The sequence below is a fragment of the Mya arenaria genome, chromosome 16 (assembly GCF_026914265.1).
Source record: "Mya arenaria isolate MELC-2E11 chromosome 16, ASM2691426v1".
Lineage (NCBI taxonomy): Eukaryota > Metazoa > Mollusca > Bivalvia > Myida > Myidae > Mya > Mya arenaria.
The window spans coordinates 27547675-27564282 of NC_069137.1; the positions used below are offsets into that span (position 1 = coordinate 27547675).

A 16608-nucleotide genomic window follows, 5' to 3' on the forward strand; every position below is an offset into this window, starting at 1 on the left:
ACACTAGCAGTAAATCAAGCATGTCAGCTAATTTCATGTGATTTCAATGAAAGAACATTTTTTTCTATATTAATACAAGTATAGCTATGCTGTTTGCTAAACTATTTAGTAATGCCGTTTTGTAACTGAGAGTGTTAGTATGATTGAGAACTCTGTCAATGGTGCTTTTGTTCACCTTGAAGAGATCACCCGTCAAATTAATTAATGATAATTGTCATCATCTCTGGTTTCAATACCATGCATCAATCATCAATGTGAGTGGCTATAGGAACTTTTGCTCTTAAATGTGGACAATGGAACTTTTCTTGTAAAGCAGACGTTTGTTTCTGGTCATGTGACCAGTGCTGGAAAACCCTGTCTTACACCCCCATGTATTAAATTGTAAGATGAGTCACGCGCAAAAATGTGCCACTAATTTCTTTTATTGTAAGGTTTATGAAAGAATATTATGTCATTTTAATAATGCGCAATCAAATATATAAGTATGCAAGACTTTTAATTAAAGTTGGAAAAAAAATATTTGTATAAAATGTGATTTTAGAGGAACTAATTGACATCAATAGCGATATAAAATTACTGCGCTTTATGATGTCAGTAAACAACTTCGCACACACTTTTTGGTGAAATGTTCTAAAGTGTGTTTTCTACATCAATTTTTCCACAAATTGATAATTTTAGATATGCAAAAAAATAATATTGATCATGTTTTTCCAGTCCGGATTGAAAAATCTGACCCTTGGGCACGCTGCGTGGCAAATTACTCGGCAAGCCTCGTTACTGACTTACCCTCATGCCCTCGGGTCTGATTTTTCTTTCCGTACAGGAAACACATGATAGATACTTATATTCTTATATGTAGGGACCCTTCTAAAATCTTATAATAGCATATCAAAGTTTGATGAAAAATATACAACAGCGTTTGATAACACTCATGTTTGCTTAATAATAAACAGAACTATCACTTTTTTATCAAAATTATTTATAAGAGAGTGGGAGGGGTAGATTAAGAGATTGCTAAAAGAAAACAATGAAGGTATTGTTATATTGTTAGTTCTTATATATAGTGGTCGACAGTGACCTCATACAATATGGCTCAAACTATAAAATATGTTGGCAGTATTATTATTATTATTTGTCATGAAGAGAAAGCAGTTGAATAATCAATGATCCTCTGTGTTCAACTTATGCTGTGTATCCCTTAATTGATTATATGTCAATTTTCACAGGCCAAGCTTAGGATATTGTTGACCACTACTTACACAGTGTCTGTATTTGGAGTGATGTTGTTCCAAGCTAGCGAGAAAAGCTGCAGAATTTACACTTAAATTTATGTTTCAGTAACTGATGAAAACTTCCGTATAGATTCAAAGCTACTAATTCAACATAAGCATCACCAATTACTAACATTTCTTTTCAGCGACTTAAATTCTTAAAAGCTCAGAGAGAGAGCTGCTTATTTAATATTCTCATTGCCAACCTTAACTTTTCAGCAATTAGTTGATGCTTCAGAAATAGATCATGGAACACTTTCATCACCAATCATGAACACTATCATCACTTATCATGAACACTATCATCACCAATCATGAACAATATCATCACCAATCATGAACACTATCATTACTTATCATGAACGTTATCATCACCAATCATGTGCGCTATCATCACCAATCATGAATGCTTTCATCATTTATCATGAACACTATCATCACCAATCATGAACAATATCATCACCAATCATGAACGCCATCATCACCAATCATGAACACTATCATCACCAATCATGAACACTATCATCACCAATCATGAACGCTATCATCACCAATCATGAACGCTATCATCACCAATCATGAACACTATCATCACCAATCATGAACACTATCATCACCAATCATGAACACTATCATCACTTATCAGGAACACTATCATCATCAATCATGAACGTTGTCATAGCCAATCATGAATACTATCATCACCAATCATGAACACCATCATCATCAACCATGAACACTATCATCACCAATCATGAACACTATCACCACCAATCATGAACACTATCATTACCAATCATGAACACTATCACCCACCACCAATCATGAACACTATCATCACCATTCATGAACACTATCACCACCAACCATGAACACTATCATCACCAATCATGAACACTATCACCACCAACCATGAACACTATCATCACCAATCATGAACACTATCATCACCAATCATGAATGCTTTCATCACCAATCATGAACGCTATCATCACCAATCATGAATGCTTTCATCACCAATCATGAACGCTATCATCACCAATCATGAATGCTTTCATCACTAATCATTAACGCTATCATCACAAATAATGAATGCTATCATCACCAATCATGAACACTATCATCACCAATCATGAATGCTTTCATCACCAATCATGAACGCTATCATCACCAATGATGAACACTATCATCACCAATCATGAATGCTATCATCATCAATCATGAACACTATCATCACCAATCATGAACGCTGTCATCACCAATCATCAACACTATCATCATCAATCATGAACACTATCATCACCAATCATGAACGCTATCATCACCATTCATGAACACTATCATCAACAATCATGAACACTATCATCACTTATCATGAATGCTATCATCAGCAATCATAGGAGCTTTACTATTAACAAGTAATTTTCATTGTAGGCAGTTCCAGGACCTTCTGAAACAGCTTCTACAAGACGCCCAGTATTACTCCTCCGCAATTGTGCCTCTCTCTCAACAGAATACTATCACCCTATTTCTCCCCACCGACAAAGCCATTCGCGATATTCCCGTTTCAAAACGGGATTCGCTGAGTGGCAAACTTTTATCAGATGTAAGTTAAAGGCATTACCTCCCTTATGTGCTTTTACTTTTATCAGATGTACTTAACCTTAGCTATACAAAATGTGCTATCTGAGTAGTTTAAATCACCATTTGCATTTATAAATGGGGTTCATTTGAGAAAATAATTTGAAATTGGATCTATTCTTCATAAATGAAAAAAGATTGGCCCGTGCCAATGTCGAGGGGCCCACCTTTTAGTTTGATACGCCTGTTAGCTTTGAAGATAAAATGTTGGTAGTAGCTGACTTTTGTTGGAGTTGTGTCCCTTTTGTGCTTCTTATCTCCCTTGATAAGCCGCAATCGTATGAAGCTTGCCTACAAAATATTTCCCTGTTTAGCTAACGTGACACACATGTTATTGCCAATGTTGTGTTCCATGTTTATATCTTCTCCTATTTATACAGAAACTTAAATCCTGTCCAAATGTCTATATGCATAAAGCCACACACTGTTTTAAGCTTCATAACATAGAGGTTGGAAAATACTTCTGGTACGTGTATGTGTGAGATACCTTAAGTACACTATGCCATCCGTGTATGTGTATGTGTGAGATACCTTAAGTGCACTATGCCATCCGGGTATGTGTATGTGTGAGATACCTTAAGTGCACTATGCCATCCGGGTATGTGTATGTGTGAGATACCTTAAGTGCACTATGCCATCCGTGTATGTGTATGTGTGAGATACCTTAAGTGCACTATGCCATCCGTGTATGTGTATGTGTGAGATACCCTAAGTGCACTATGCCATCCGTGTATGTGTATGTGTGAGATACCCTAAGTGCACTATGCCATCCGTGTATGTGTATGTGTGAGATACCTTAAGTGCACTATGCCATCCGGGTATGTGTATGTGTGAGATACCTTAAGTGCACTATGCCATCCGGGTATGTGTATGTGTGAGATACCTTAAGTGCACTATGCCATCCGGGTATGTGTATGTGTGAGATACCTTAAGTGCACTATGCCATCCGGGTATGTGTATGTGTGAGATACCTTAAGTACACTATGCCATCCGGGTATGTGTATGTGTGAGATACCTTAAGTGCACTATGCCATCCGTGTATGTGTATGTGTGAGATACCTTAAGTGCACTATGCCATCCGTGTATGTGTATGTGTGAGATACCTTAAGTGCACTATGCCATCCGTGTATGTGTATGTGTGAGATACCTTAAGTGCACTATGCCATCCGGGTATGTGTATGTGTGAGATACCTTAAGTGCACTATGCCATCTGGGTATGTGTATGTGTGGCATGTATGATAGCTCGTGGAAAGTGATCGATGTAAAGTGATCTGTGCGAGTATCATGCAGTTAGCTATCAAGTCAAAGTTTATGATGACCGACCTTTTAACAGATATGCAACTTGAACATGTGCAGTACTTGTGCATATCTAGTTTTGCAAGCTCTTTAATGACTGTATTTTTTATTTGGAAAACACTAGATTTGGCAATCATTTCATGTTTAATGGAATATTGTCCCTTAATTTTTTTTTTAGTAGTAACATGTTCGGTCTGCAACCATTTTATATGGCCTCACCCCCATCTTACCCCCCCCCCCCCCCCCAACACATAGACAAGATAACTGGTTTAAATAATGCTCCCTTTTAAATGAACCCTTGTGCAATATTTCTATTATCTACCCTCAGTATTCTTAGCTTTGTATTACCTCCCTTTGTTGAGCAATCCTTGCCATACGAGTGTTATGTGTCCCACTTATCATGCACATTCTTAGAAAACGTAAACATATTGACACAGATTGGATGTTGTTAACAAGATTAACATTTATTAACATTGTCAATGAAACTTTTTGCATCTTATTGCATGAATTGAATGTGGCTGGAAGGTGAAAACCAAATATTTATGAATAATTATTGCATGCATGTGCATTTAGCTTGCTGGTAAATGGACCTACTTAATAAGGCAATGTATCTGAAAATAGGAGGTTGATGACTCAAAGGTAGTGTTCGAAAAAGGACCTGACAGTCATATATTGTTGGAAACCATGTGCTTTTTGACATAAATTCTGCAAACAATAATTGAATAGAAATACATAACTACCAGTATTTAGTAAATGCGTATCATTTTTATTTTACCTGAAGAGTTAAAAAAAAGCTAGGTGTGTTCAAGAACTCGTTAGCTACAAAAATAATTAAGAATATTCATACAACACAGACATTGCATGACACTGGTTGGTACAGGGAAGCTCCAATTTCTTAAAAGTTTGTAAAAAGGTCAAAACAAGCCTAAGTTGCTTATTTCTTTAGGCCAGATTTCTTACTTGATCTTGATTTTACTAAATAAGATTCATTTTTATCGTGATTATCATAAAGATTTTTTTCCTTTTAAAGTACCATAAACAAACACTAATAAGATTTAGAATGTCAATATTACATAAATAATAGTGAGCTTAGCATAATCCTGTTATAAGGGACTTAAGTTGTTTCAAGAAATTAGGGTCTGGCCAAGTGGTTCTCAAGTCTTGTAATAATTTAATACACAGATGGCCCATTTCACAGAAAACCAGGTGTTTTTCACAATTTGCCATTTACTGCATTTTCTCTTAAAAATATAACATGTTTGGGTTAAATAATACATCTGTGTAATGCATTGGTAAATTTTGTGATGTATATTTGCATGTTATTAAAGTATATAGTTATGTTATTGAAAATTGTTATGGTATTGAAAATAATAGTTATATGTTATGTTATTAAAAATTGTTATGTTATTACGGGTGGTCGGCCGGGCGGCGTCAAACTCATCTATGAAACTGAGTAACTTTAGTAAGGGTTGACATATCTTGACCATATTTGGTCTATAGGAAGACTTTATGGAGACCTTTCATGGGATTGCGTTTGGGGTCCCTAGGGTCAAGGTCAAGGTCGCTGTTACTAAAAATCGAAAAACGGTTGAAACTGAATAACTTAGTTAGGGTTGACATATCTTGACTAAACTTGGTCTATAGGAAGAGTTTATGGAGACCTTTTATGGGACTGTGTTTGGGTCCCCTAGGGTCAAGGTCAAGGTCACTGTTGCTAAAAATAGAAAAACAGTTGAAACTGAATAACTTTAGTTAGGGTTGACATATCTTGACCAAACTTGGTCTATAGGAAGACTTTATGGGTACATTTCATGGGATTGCATTTGGGGTCCCTAGGGTCAAGGTCAATGTTACTAAAAATAGAAAAACATACACAGGCTGAATTTCTTCTGTCAATTATTAAAAACCTGGTTTCGTCGCATTGCGGCGTTTCTTGTTGAACTTTGAAATGATTAGTCAACATCTAGCTGTGCATCCTGCTAACTTTATCATTTATGTAAACATCAATTAAGTCTAACAATGTTAAAGTCATCAGTATATCAAACAAAACATTATTATTCTGTTCAAAATAGACTTGTGCAGGAAAAACAGGATACTGCATTAATTTGAATGAAATATTTACTTGCCTAGGAATCATGCCTAGTAAAAACACTTTAAATAATATAAAATCTCAGTCATGTTAAAGGTCACTCACGCATAAACGATATTCATTACTTATTTTATTAAGATGCCAAAATGTGGATTTTTTTCTATATGACAATAAGGAATATTTTTGGATTTAATCTTTTACATAATCTTTTCTTACAATGCCTTCTTGCAAACCAATGATATGCTACATTCAATGTCTTCCTCCCGACTTTCACGTAACCTGCTTTGTCTCTTACTCGCTAGTTTGTTTTGGTAGATGCAGGATTCAAGTAGCATAGTTAACCATACATTTACAATTGTAGCATGTGCAACATTCCAGGGTTCGACATTAACCACAGACCAACAGTCACTAGTATATTGATGGTCCAGTCAAGCAGTGTCTGAAGCTAGCTTTGACAGACTGGTCATGTTCTAAATCAGTCAATTTAGTGCGAAAAATGATATCTTTTTTATGAATAAAAGCACAATATAATGGTAAAAATACTGACACTCATCAATTTTGTTCTCCGAAAATAAATTTGTAGTTTTAACTCATGGATGGTTGTGTGTAAATTGCCAAATTTACAATGTGGTTATACTTATTTTAAAGCACCATGATGGATTTCAATGTCACTGGACCTCTGGTCCAGCTCTCAAAAAAATTAATGTCAAACCCTTTATAATTCTAATGTTATATATGCTATATTCGCTTGTGAACTGTTCAATATTCTAATTTGTGGGTAAAGCAAATATAATAAACTAAATGGAACCCAGTCATTAACAGACTGTTGTGCATATGCTATCATTATTCTTCACATTCTCATTTTATCCTGAGAAATGACTAACCTTATACCGTATTTTCTCGACTATAAGGCGATTCGCTTATAAGACGGCCCCCTAACTTTGCCCATGAAATCTGGTGCTTTTTGTTTCGACTCGCTTATAAGACGGGGTCAATTTTTAAGCAAATCTAAAATGCTAAAATTCTTCCTAATGTGTCCGAGAAAATACGGTACTAACCGTAATTTTAAGTTTCAATAATTATTTACAGAATGTTCAGAAGTAAAATAAATTTACAAATGATCTGAAAACAGCATATTAACTGTTATCATATCCAGCCTCATTGAAAAACATCTTAAGACATTTAACACAAAAAATGTTAAAATTGTATTACAGTTTACAAAGTAATAACACTTGTTTACCCTTTATTGCAGTATATCAAGATGCATTATATTGAGCAAGTGATTTTTACCTCGTATCTGGATCATCAGCAGAGCTTTACCACTGCACTTAATGCCCAGACTCAAGCCATACTGATGAAGAACAATGATAGAGGTTTGTAGAATTGTATCTCTGCCCTAAACCCCCATACACAGTCCATACTAATGAAGAACAATGTTATAGATTTTAGGAGTTTTGTCTCTGCCCTTATAACCCCCATACACTGTCCATACTAATGAAGAACAATGTTATAGATTTTAGGAGTTGTGTCTCTGCCCTTATAACCCCCATACACTGTCCATACTAATGAAGAACAATGTTATAGATTTTAGGAGTTGTGTCTCTGCCCTTATAACCCCCATACACTGTCCATACTAATGAAGAACAATGTTATAGATTTTAGGAGTTGTGTCTCTGTCCTTAACCCCCATACACTGTCCATACTGATGGAGAACAATGTTATAGATTTTAGGAGTTGTGTCTCTGCCCTTAACCCCCATACACTGTCCATACTGATGGAGAACAATGTTATAGATTTGAAGAGTTTTGTCTCTGCCCTTAACCCCCATACACTGTCCATACTGATGGAGAACAATGTTATAGATTTGAAGAGTTTTGTCTCTGCCCTTAACCCCCATACACTGTTGATACTGATGAAGAATAATGTTATAGATCTGAAGAGTTTTGTCTCTGTCCTTAACCCCCCTACACTGTCCATACTGATGGAGAACAATGTTATAGATCTGAAGAGTTTTGTCTCTGCCCTTAACCCCCATATGCTGTCCATACTGATGAAGAACAATGTTATAGATTTGAAGAGTTGTGTCTCTGCCCTTTACCCCCATATGCTGTCCATACTGATGAAGAACAATGTTATGGATTTGAAAAGTTTTGTCTCTGCCCTTTACCCCCATATGCTGTCCATACTGATGAAGAACAATGCTATGGATTTGAAGAGTTTTGTCTCTGCCCTTAACCCCCATATGCTGTCCATACTGATGAAGAACAATGTTATGGATTTGAAGAGTTGTGTCTCTGCCCTTTACCCCCATATGCTGTCCATACTGATGAAGAACAATGTTACAGATTTGAAGAGTTGTGTCTCTGCCCTTAACCCCCATACACTGTCCATACTGATGAAGAACAATGTTATAGATTTGAAGAGTTTATTTCTCTGCCCTTTACCCCCATATGCTGTCCATACTGATGAAGAACAATGTTATGGATTTGAAGAGTTGTGTCTCTGTCCTTTACCCCCATATACTGTCCATACTGATGAAGAACAATGTTATAGATTTGAAAAGTTGTGTCTCTGTCCTTAACCCCCATACACTGTCCATACTGATGAAGAACAATGTTATGGATTTGAAGAGTTTTGTCTCTGCCCTTTACCCCCATATGCTGTCCATACTGATGAAGAACAATGTTACAGATTTGAAGAGTTTTGTCTCTGCCCTTTACCCCCATACACTGTCCATACTGATGTAGAACAATGTTATAGATTTGAAGAGTTTTTTCTCTGCCCTTAACCCCCATACACTGTCCATACTGATGAAGAACAATGTTATGGATTTGAAGAGTTTTGTCTCTGCCCTTTACCCCCATATGCTGTCCATACTGATGAAGAACAATGTTACAGATTTGAAGAGTTTTGTCTCTGCCTTTAACCCCCATACACTGTCCATACTGATGAAGACCAATGTTATAGATTTGAAGAGTTGTGTCTCTGTCCTTAACCCCCATACACTGTCCATACTGATGAAAAACAATGTTATAGATTTGAAGAGTTGTGTCTTTGTCCTTAACCACCATACACTGTCCATACTGATGGAGAACAATGGAAGAACAATGTTATAGATTTTAGGAGTTGTGTCTCTGCCCTAAACCCCCATACACTTTCCATACTGATGAAGACCAATGTTACAGATTTGAAGAGTTTTGTCTCTGCCCTTAACCCCCATACACTGTCCATACTGATGAAGAACAATGTTACAGATTTGAAGAGTTGTGTCTCTGCCCTTAACCCCCATACACTGTCAATACTGATGAAGAGCTATGTCACAGATTTGAAGAGTTTTGTCTCTGCCTTTAACCCCCATACACTGTCCATACTGATGAAGACCAATGTTAGAGATTTGAAGAGTTTTGTCTCTGCCCTTAACCCCCATACACTGTCCATACTGATGAAGAACAATGTTACAGATTTGAAGAGTTTTGTCTCTGCCCTTAACCCCCATACACTGTCCATACTGATGAAGAACAATGTTACAGATTTGAAGAGTTGTGTCTCTGCCCTTAACCCCCATACACTGTCCATACTAATGAAGAACAATGTTATAGATTTGAAGAGTTTTGTCTCTGTCCTTATCCCCATAAGCTGTCCATACTACAATGATTGAGGCTTGTAGAGCACAATACACTTAATATATATGCGCATATGAACCATAAATGAAATTTGTTGGTGTTGGTGACCCAATTTTATTGTTATGGAAGTCAAGCTTTGTTTATGCTAACATAATTAATAATTTCTTAAGAAACACTTACTTGGATAGAATTGTCTATGTGCCTTGTCCAGATATAAGTCACATGTCCATACTTCAATTGATATTCTTTACAGTTCTGGTACGCAGTGGAGGGGTGACAGCCCAGATCGTGCAGGGAAACATCACTGTGGACAACGGCGTTATTCACCTTGTGGATCGGATGCTGGGATTTGTGTACTATACCGTACGGGAGCAGATCAATGCACTGTGCCAGGACGGTCTTACATGGTGAGTGGAGATGTTGTATTTCCTCTTTTAAACATAAACCAGCAATTGAGGGGTACCTGCATCACTATGGTAGCTATTTGATTGCTCCGATTGACTTGTATGTATTTTGAGAGAAGGGAAAGTGTTTGTTTTTTGTCATATCCTCTGTGTCAGAGTTGTGTTGCACAAACTTCAATCTTTGCCATTACTCAAAAAACGTTCCAAATATTTCAGTTAATTTAAGTACACATATTTTGCCGTAGACAATACACGCAAGTACAGCAAGACCCATAATTCTGGCTTAAATAATTGCCAAATTATGTGGCTATACAGTTGGACAAAAAGTCATGCAAAAACTTAAACTTGGACAAAACTTGGACATAACATTATAACCATGTAAGATATAAACATGGAGTAGCAAGGCCCATAACTCTTGCTATTGCCAGTGAGAATGTGCACATGTGTAGCAAGGCCCATAACTCTTGCTATTGCCAGTGAGAATGTGCACATGTGTAGCAAGGCCCATAACTCTTGCTATTGCCAGTGAGAATGTGCACATGTGTAGCAAGGCCCATAACTCTAGCTATTGCCAGTGAGAATGTGCACATGTGTAGCAAGGCCCATAACTCTTGCTATTGCCAGTGAGAATGTGCACATGTGTAGCAAGGCCCATAACTCTTGCTATTGCCAGTGAGAATGTGCACATGTGTAGCAAGGCCCATAACTCTTGCTATTGCCAGTGAGAATGTGCACATGTGTAGCAAGGCCCATAACTCTAGCTATTGCCAGTGAGAATGTGCACATGTGTAGCAAGGCCCATAACTCTTGCTATTGCCAGTGAGAATGTGCACATGTGTAGCAAGGCCCATAACTCTTGCTATTGCCAGTGAGAATGTGCACATGTGTAGCAAGGCCCATAACTCTTGCTATTGCCAGTGAGAATGTGCACATGTGTAGCAAGGCCCATAACTCTTGCTATTGCCAGTGAGAATGTGCACATGTGTAGCAAGGCCCATAACTCTTGCTATTGCCAGTGAGAATGTGCACATGTGTAGCAAGGCCCATAACTCTTGCTATTGCCAGTGAGAATGTGCACATGTGTAGCAAGGCCCATAACTCTTGCTATTGCCAGTGAGAATGTGCACATGTGTAGCAAGGCCCATAACTCTTGCTATTGCCAGTGAGAATGTGCACATGTGTAGCAAGGCCCATAACTCTTGCTATTGCCAGTGAGAATGTGCACATGTGTAGCAAGGCCCATAACTCTTGCTATTGCCAGTGAGAATGTGCACATGTGTAGCAAGGCCCATAACTCTTGCTATTACCAGTGAGAATGTGCACATGTGTAGCAAGGCCCATAACTCTTGCTATTACCAGTGAGAATGTGCACATGTGTAGCAAGGCCCATAACTCTTCATATTGCCAGTGAGAATGTGCACATGTGTAGCAAGGCCCATAACTCTTGTTATTGCCAGTGAGAATGTGCACATGTGTAGCAAGGCCCATAACTCTTCATATTGCCAGTGAGAATGTGCAGGTGTAGCAAGGCCCATAACTCTTGCTATTACCAGTGAGAATGTGCACATGTGTAGCAAGGCCCATAACTCTTGCTATTGCCAGTGAGAATGTGCACATGTGTAGCAAGGCCCATAACTCTTGCTATTGCCAGTGAGAATGTGCACATGTGTAGCAAGGCCCATAACTCTTGCTATTACCAGTGAGAATGTGCACATGTGTAGCAAGGCCCATAACTCTTGCTATTACCAGTGAGAATGTGCACATGTGTAGCAAGGCCCATAACTCTTGCTATTGCCAGTGAGAATGTGCACATGTGTAGCAAGGCCCATAACTCTTGCTATTGCCAGTGAGAATGTGCACATGTGTAGCAAGGCCCATAACTCTTGCTATTGCCAGTGAGAATGTGCACATGTGTAGCAAGGCCCATAACTCTTGCTATTGCCAGTGAGAATGTGCACATGTGTAGCAAGGCCCATAACTCTTGCTATTACCAGTGAGAATGTGCACATGTGTAGCAAGGCCCATAACTCTTGCTATTGCCAGTGAGAATGTGCACATGTGTAGCAAGGCCCATAACTCTTCATATTGCCAGTGAGAATGTGCAGGTGTAGCAAGGCCCATAACTCTTGCTATTACCAGTGAGAATGTGCACATGTGTAGCAAGGCCCATAACTCTTCATATTGCCAGTGAGAATGTGCAGGTGTAGCAAGGCCCATAACTCTTGCTTTAATAAGTGTCAAGTTATAACCCTAATATTAACTATAAATAACATATCGGCATTTACTATGCTGCGCTCTTGTTTAAAACTGATAATCTCTTAAACCTGACCTTCAATGATTTGGGGGGACTTGTACAGCTGGTATCAGGAGCTTCTGTAAATCCTCATTTACATTCTTGTCATAGTTTGTTACAATTTTTGTTAAGCCAATTATAGAAGTGTTTTGACTTGAGATGGAATAATAAAATTGAGTCCTTCATCTTTGTGTGTATCCAATTCATTAGAAAATCATTTCTAAATCATTTTTAATATTTCTATAAGAAATAGCTGTATTCGTAAATTGCATAAAACAAGAATAAAACAGGTAGTTGTGGCAGCACTTTATTGATCATCATAAAATTGAAATACAATGATACAATTATGTTATCTGTTCTTTCAATACATCTATGAATGCTTTTGTTTTCTTCAGCAAATTCAAAAACCTGATTGACCAGGCCTCTCCAGACATTTCATCCCTGATCAGTAACATCGGTGCTAACATCTTTGTACCCACGGATTCAGCCTTCGACAGAATAATGGCCTACAGAGGGATTGAGATCTCTCTCAACAGAACACTGGCAGATTATGTAAGAACAGGTCTATCATTTCCTAGTGGTGGGGCAGGGTAGAATAATGACTTACGGAGGAATAGAGATCACATTGTGAAATGGGGTTATTATCTCCCCCTGGATGGTTAGGGATAGGGTTGGAGGGGGCCCCTGGAGGAGCAGGATGAATGCTCTTTATCAGTGACGTTTTGTCTGAAACTATTTTGTTATCAGTTGTCAATATTTTGATGTTGTTTTTTTTTCTGATTGATTGTGGCAATGATTGTGGCACAATAATTAATTTGTTTTCATTATTTGTTTTCAGTTTGTTATTTGTGTGAAGTTTGATGTTTTGAGTTATCATAACGACTTAAGCTGTGTAATACATATCTATGTCTTGCTGTTGTTTTAGGTTTTACGACTGTGTATTTTACGAGACACGGAAATTGAGGTATCAAGAATGAACAACAACTACGACGTCCGTTGGAGACGCCAGACCCAGTACAGTAGTGTCAACATTGTGGTCTACAACGACAGAAATGGTAAGGTTATGGTGACAGTAGTGTCAACATTGTGGTCTACAACGACAGAAATGGTAAGGTTATGGTGACAGTAGTGTCAACATTGTGGTCTACAACGACAGAAATGGTAAGGTTATGGTGACAGTAGTGTTAACATTGTGGTCTACAATGACAGAAATGGTAAGGTTATGGTGACAGTAGTGTTAACATTGTGGTCTACAATGACAGAAATGGTAAGGTTATGGTGACAGTAGTGTTAACATTGTGGTCTACAATGACAGAAATGGTAAGGTTATGGTGACAGTAGTGTCAACATTGTGGTCTACAACGACAGAAATGGTAAGGTTATGGTGACAGTAGTGTCAACATTGTGGTCTACAACGACAGAAATGGTAAGGTTATGGTGACAGTAGTGTCAACATTGTGGTCTACAACGACAGAAATGGTAAGGTTATGGTGACAGTAGTGTTAACATTGTGGTCTACAACGACAGAAATGGTAAGGTTATGGTGACAGTAGTGTCAACATTGTGGTCTACAACGACAGAAATGGTAAGGTTATGGTGACAGTAGTGTCAACATTGTGGTCTACAATGACAGAAATGGTAAGGTTATGGTGACAGTAGTGTCAACATTGTGGTCTACAACGACAGAAATGGTAAGGTTATGGTGACAGTAGTGTCAACATTGTGGTCTACAACGACAGAAATGGTAAGGTTATGGTGACAGTAGTGTCAACATTGTGGTCTACAACGACAGAAATGGTAAGGTTATGGTGACAGTAGTGTCAACATTGTGGTCTACAACGACAGAAATGGTAAGGTTATGGTGACAGTAGTGTCAACATTGTGGTCTACAATGACAGAAATGGTAAGGTTATGGTGACAGTAGTGTTAACATTGTGGTCTACAATGACAGAAATGGTAAGGTTATGGTGACAGTAGTGTCAACATTGTGGTCTACAACGACAGAAATGGTAAGGTTATGGTGACAGTAGTGTCAACATTGTGGTCTACAACGACAGAAATGGTAAGGTTATGGTGACAGTAGTGTTAACATTGTGGTCTACAATGACAGAAATGGTAAGGTTATGGTGACAGTAGTGTTAACATTGTGGTCTACAATGACAGAAATGGTAAGGTTATGGTGACAGTAGTGTCAACATTGTGGTCTACAACGACAGAAATGGTAAGGTTATGGTGACAGTAGTGTTAACATTGTGGTCTACAACGACAGAAATGGTAAGGTTATGGTGACAGTAGTGTTAACATTGTGGTCTACAACGACAGAAATGGTAAGGTTATGGTGACAGTAGTGTCAACATTGTGGTCTACAATGACAGAAATGGTAAGGTTATGGTGACAGTAGTGTCAACATTGTGGTCTACAACGACAGAAATGGTAAGGTTATGGTGACAGTAGTGTCAACATTGTGGTCTACAACGACAGAAATGGTAAGGTTATGGTGACAGTAGTGTCAACATTGTGGTCTACAATGACAGAAATGGTAAGGTTATGGTGACAGTAGTGTCAACATTGTGGTCTACAACGACAGAAATGGTAAGGTTATGGTACAGTAGTGTCAACATTGTGGTCTACAACGACAGAAATGGTAAGGTTATGGTGACAGTAGTGTTAACATTGTGGTCTACAACGACAGAAATGGTAAGGTTATGGTGACAGTAGTGTTAACATTGTGGTCTACAATGACAGAAATGGTAAGGTTATGGTGACAGTAGTGTTAACATTGTGGTCTACAACGACAGAAATGGTAAGGTTATGGTGACAGTAGTGTCAACATTGTGGTCTACAACGACAGAAATGGTAAGGTTATGGTGACAGTAGTGTCAACATTGTGGTCTACAACGACAGAAATGGTAAGGTTATGGTACAGTAGTGTCAACATTGTGGTCTACAATGACAGAAATGGTAAGGTTATGGTGACAGTAGTGTCAACATTGTGGTCTACAACGACAGAAATGGTAAGGTTATGGTGACAGTAGTGTCAACATTGTGGTCTACAACGACAGAAATGGTAAGGTTATGGTGACAGTAGTGTCAACATTGTGGTCTACAACGACAGAAATGGTAAGGTTATGGTGACAGTAGTGTCAACATTGTGGTCTACAACGACAGAAATGGTAAGGTTATGGTGACAGTAGTGTCAACATTGTGGTCTACAACGACAGAAATGGTAAGGTTATGGTGACAGTAGTGTCAACATTGTGGTCTACAATGACAGAAATGGTAAGGTTATGGTGACAGTAGTGTCAACATTGTGGTCTACAATGACAGAAATGGTAAGGTTATGGTGACAGTAGTGTCAACATTGTGGTCTACAACGACAGAAATGGTAAGGTTATGGTACAGTAGTGTCAACATTGTGGTCTACAATGACAGAAATGGTAAGGTTATGGTGACAGTAGTGTCAACATTGTGGTCTACAACGACAGAAATGGTAAGGTTATGGTGACAGTAGTGTTAACATTGTGGTCTACAACGACAGAAATGGTAAGGTTATGGTGACAGTAGTGTCAACATTGTGGTCTACAACGACAGAAATGGTAAGGTTATGGTGACAGTAGTGTCAACATTGTGGTCTACAACGACAGAAATGGTAAGGTTATGGTGACAGTAGTGTCAACATTGTGGTCTACAATGACAGAAATGGTAAGGTTATGGTGACAGTAGTGTCAACATTGTGGTCTACAACGACAGAAATGGTAAGGTTATGGTGACAGTAGTGTCAACATTGTGGTCTACAACGACAGAAATGGTAAGGTTATGGTGACAGTAGTGTCAACATTGTGGTCTACAACGACAGAAATGGTAAGGTTATGGTGACAGTAGTGTCAACATTGTGGTCTACAATGACAGAAATGGTAAGGTTATGGTGACAGTAGTGTCAACATTGTGGTCTACAATGACAGAAATGGTAAGGTTATGGTGACAGTAGTGT

General features: G+C 38.2%; 1 protein-coding gene across 2 annotated transcripts in view; it reads left to right on the top strand.

The window, feature by feature from the left end:
• Positions 1 to 16608, top strand: part of LOC128222243 (uncharacterized) — a 37247-nt gene that overhangs the window by 10584 nt on the left and 10055 nt on the right. Inside the window, exons 5-9 of one of the 2 annotated variants that reach the window (XM_052931195.1) lie at positions 2706 to 2877; positions 7550 to 7670; positions 10174 to 10327; positions 13013 to 13169; positions 13543 to 13672. In XM_052931195.1, the coding sequence (XP_052787155.1) occupies positions 2706 to 2877; positions 7550 to 7670; positions 10174 to 10327; positions 13013 to 13169; positions 13543 to 13672 (734 nt within the window). The remainder of the gene's footprint in view (positions 1 to 2705; positions 2878 to 7549; positions 7671 to 10173; positions 10328 to 13012; positions 13170 to 13542; positions 13673 to 16608) is intronic. The other variant, XM_052931196.1, reaches the window with a different exon arrangement.